The sequence below is a fragment of the Aquarana catesbeiana genome, linkage group LG10 (genome assembly GCF_042186555.1).
Source record: "Aquarana catesbeiana isolate 2022-GZ linkage group LG10, ASM4218655v1, whole genome shotgun sequence".
NCBI classification, from domain to species: domain Eukaryota; kingdom Metazoa; phylum Chordata; class Amphibia; order Anura; family Ranidae; genus Aquarana; species Aquarana catesbeiana.
The window spans coordinates 235,429,376-235,432,725 of record NC_133333.1 but is presented as its reverse complement, the minus strand read 5'-3'; the positions used below and the strand labels follow the sequence as shown (position 1 = coordinate 235,432,725).

Below are 3,350 nucleotides of genomic sequence, written 5' to 3'. Positions count from 1 at the left end.
CCACTGGGGTTCTCATTTTGTTATTATATAAAAAGGGGAAAATGAGTGAACGTTTGGATTTTCTTAAATTTAAATTTTTTTCTTTAACTTTAAAAAATTTAAAAAAAAATCATTGATGGTCACTGGAGCTTAACCCCAACCCCCCCCCCCCCCCCCCCTTCCCCCACTGTTAAAAATTCTGTTCAAATCATAAGACGTTATTGCCTTGGCCTGTGGATCGGCTCCTGGTCAGTCATCGTCTAATGATTGCTGTTAGTCGTAGTTCTGGCCAATGACTGTGTCTAGTTATAGGAAATGATCGCTAAATCTTGTCTTTTTTTTCTTTACAGTTTGTTATTATACTTTGAGCATCAAGAGGAATTTACAGTTCGTTGTTATACTTTGAGCATCAAGAGGAATTTACAGTTCGTTGTTATACTTTGAGTATAAAGAGGAATTTACAGTTGGTTGTTATACTTTGACTATCAAGAGGATATCACTGAGCAAAGATGTCCAGCAGAGTAAGTATCTATATTTCATTTCACTATTCTGACACTTGTAAATACACATACACAAAGGAGGGGCACATGACATCATTGACAGGATATGGACACATGGCCACATTCATTTTCACTTGCCCTTTATTCCCACCTACATATCCTGTGAAGAACACATTTCCTGTCCCTGGGTGGCCATGCTCACTCCTTCACTGTATCTATGGAAGGGTTTATCACCACCACCCAGGCTGGACTACAAACCTGTTCATCTCGATTACATATAGGGGATGGGGAGATTAGTAGTGTACAGAAGGAGAACATCAGTAATACTGTCTATTCACAGCAGTTTTGGCAAGATCACTGGGCATTTTCTGTAATTGCTGAAAATGGTCTTAGCCTGAAAAACTGCAATATATTACATTTTATTCTTGGTTTAAATATTCTTTAAAAGTGTATGTAAAGGATAGAGATAGACTGGATAGAGTGGTGAGAGGTTAGACACTGGGGGGAGGAGGGGGTTATTATAACTGGCGCACTCTGAATCTGGAAGCGGATTGTTTTTTTTAAGCAGAGGCACACCAGATTTTGCACGCTCCAGCTTTAGTAAACTACCCCTCACTGTGTAGAGTTTTTATTGCTGCCTTTGTTGCCACTGATGAGTGGTAATCCAAAAAGTATGAGCAATTGGTGCGGGAAAAGCCTCCAATGGGGACACCCAAATGGTAGGAATTCCATTCACTTTAGAGAGATTTACTTGAATTTCCTGTTGCGTCTCTAGTACAGGAAGTGATGGGAAATCTCCTGGACACAGAATAAAAAGAACTTTATATGGGTCGTAACAATTCCAAATACTATCTAAAACTATAAAAGAAGGTTTTGGATCTACATACACTTTAAGAAAACTGTGTGCAGGGAGGGGCGATGACAAACATGGAGATCTAGAATATGGGTCACACTTTATGTAATGCAGATCAAATTTTACAGTAACTTCTAAATCATGTCACTAACTGTACAAAACTAAATCCAAATTAATGCCAATGAAAGTCTAATTTTATATCAGAACTTCCACTGACTTTCTTCTTTTCATTTATAGGTTAGAGTTAATGTGAAAGGGCAGAGGAGCCCACAGACGACAGATGAAAGAATGAGGAAGGTGCAAGCGAGGCAACAGAAGGCAAGGCTGGAATTAATTGATAGATGTAGAGGCACTGCAGAAAAAGTATGGGAGGATAAAAGAAGGGGAGAGGAGAAGAGGATAGAGGGGGATAAGAAAAGACAGGATGATAGATGTAGAACAGCAGAGAGGGATAGGAAAGTAGGGCAGGTTAAGGTAAAACGGGACCAAGAAAAGAGGGAAAAGATTCTATCCCGCAATGCCAGAATATTGCAGAAGAGAATGAAAGAGGAGAAACAGCAGGAGGAGGAGGACAAGAAGATAGCGAAGGAAGCACAGAGAAGGGATGAGGGGCGGAGGGAAAAAGAGAAGAGAGAGCGAGAAAAGTCACAAAAAATGAGGGAAAACATTCTATCCCGCAATGTGAGAATACTGCAGGACAGAATGAAAGAGGAGAAACAGCAGGAGGAGGAGGACAAGAAGATAGCGAAGGAAGCACAGAGAAGGGATGAGGGGCGGAGGGAAAAAGAGAAGAGAGAGCGAGAAAAATCACAAAAAATGAGGGAAAACATTCTATCCCGCCATGCGAGAATACGGCAGGACAGAATAAAAGAGGAGAAACAGCAGGAGGAGGAGGACAAGAAGATAGCGAAGGAAGCACAGAGAAGGGATGAGGGGCGGAGGGAAAAAGAGAAGAGAGAGCAAGAAAAATCACAAAAAATGAGGGAAAACATTCTATCCCGCCATGCGAGAATACGGCAGGACAGAATAAAAGAGGAGAAACAGCAGGAGGAGGAGGACAAGAAGATAGCGAAGGAAGCACAGAGAAGGGATGAGGGGCGGAGGGAAAAAGAGAAGAGAGAGCGAGAAAAGTCACAAAAAATGAGGGAAAACATTCTATCCCGCAATGTGAGAATACGGCAGGACAGAATGAAAGAGGAGAAACAGTGGGGGGAGAAATATATGAAGACAGTGGAGGACACACGGAGAAGGGATGAGGGGCGGAGGGAAATAGAGAAGGGAGAGCGAGAGGAACAAAAATTGATGGAAATCATTCCATCCCGAAAGTGGCAGAGAAGTGTGGAGGGGCAGAGGGCACAGCAGGTAATGGAAAGGAGGAAAGTGAGGGAAGAGCAGAAAAGGGACGAGGAGCAGAGGGAAAAAGAGAGGAAAGAGCGAGAAGAGGAACAAAAAAGACTGGAAAACGCGAAAGTCTACAATACAAGAATGCAGCAGAGGAAAGAGGAAAAGGAGAAGCAGCAGCAGAAGGTAGACATGAAGAGAGGGGAGGAAACATGGATAAGAGAGGAGAATCGGAAGGAAGAAGAGCGGAAAAAAATAGAAAACACTCGAGCCAGAAAAGAAGCTGAAGTGTTGAGAAAATACTGCTTACGACATCGCCCATACTAGACAGGAGGCAGAGAGAGTGGATAATAGGGGGAAGGGTAGTGAGAGAGGAGGGGGAACAGGAGAGGGGGAAGGGAGGTGAGAGAGGAGGGGGAACAGGGGAGGGGGAAGGGAGGTGAGAGAGGAGGGGATAGGAGAGGGGGAAGGGTAGTGAGAGAGGAGGGGATAGGAGAGGGGGAAGGGTAGTGAGAGAGGAGGGGGGGTAGGAGAGGGGAAAGGGTAGTGAGAGAGAAGGGGATAGGAGAGGGGGAAGGGTAGTGAGAGAGAAGGGGATAGGAGAGGGGGAAGGGTAGTGAGAGAGGAGGGGGATTGGAGAGAGGGAAGGGTAGTGAGAGAGGAGGGGATAGGAGAGG

The 3,350-nt window shown here is 44.2% G+C and overlaps 1 protein-coding gene across 1 annotated transcript; it reads left to right on the top strand.

Moving 5' to 3' along the window:
• The first annotated feature begins 333 nt into the window (after nt 1–333).
• LOC141111292 (uncharacterized) lies at nt 334–3,033 on the top strand. The gene is made up of 2 exons (XM_073603457.1): nt 334–500; nt 1,570–3,033. The coding sequence occupies exons 1-2, from the start codon at nt 489–491 to the stop codon at nt 2,998–3,000; spliced, it is 1,443 nt and encodes a 480-aa protein (XP_073459558.1). The 5' UTR covers nt 334–488; the 3' UTR covers nt 3,001–3,033.
• Nucleotides 3,034–3,350: the final 317 nt, after the last annotated feature.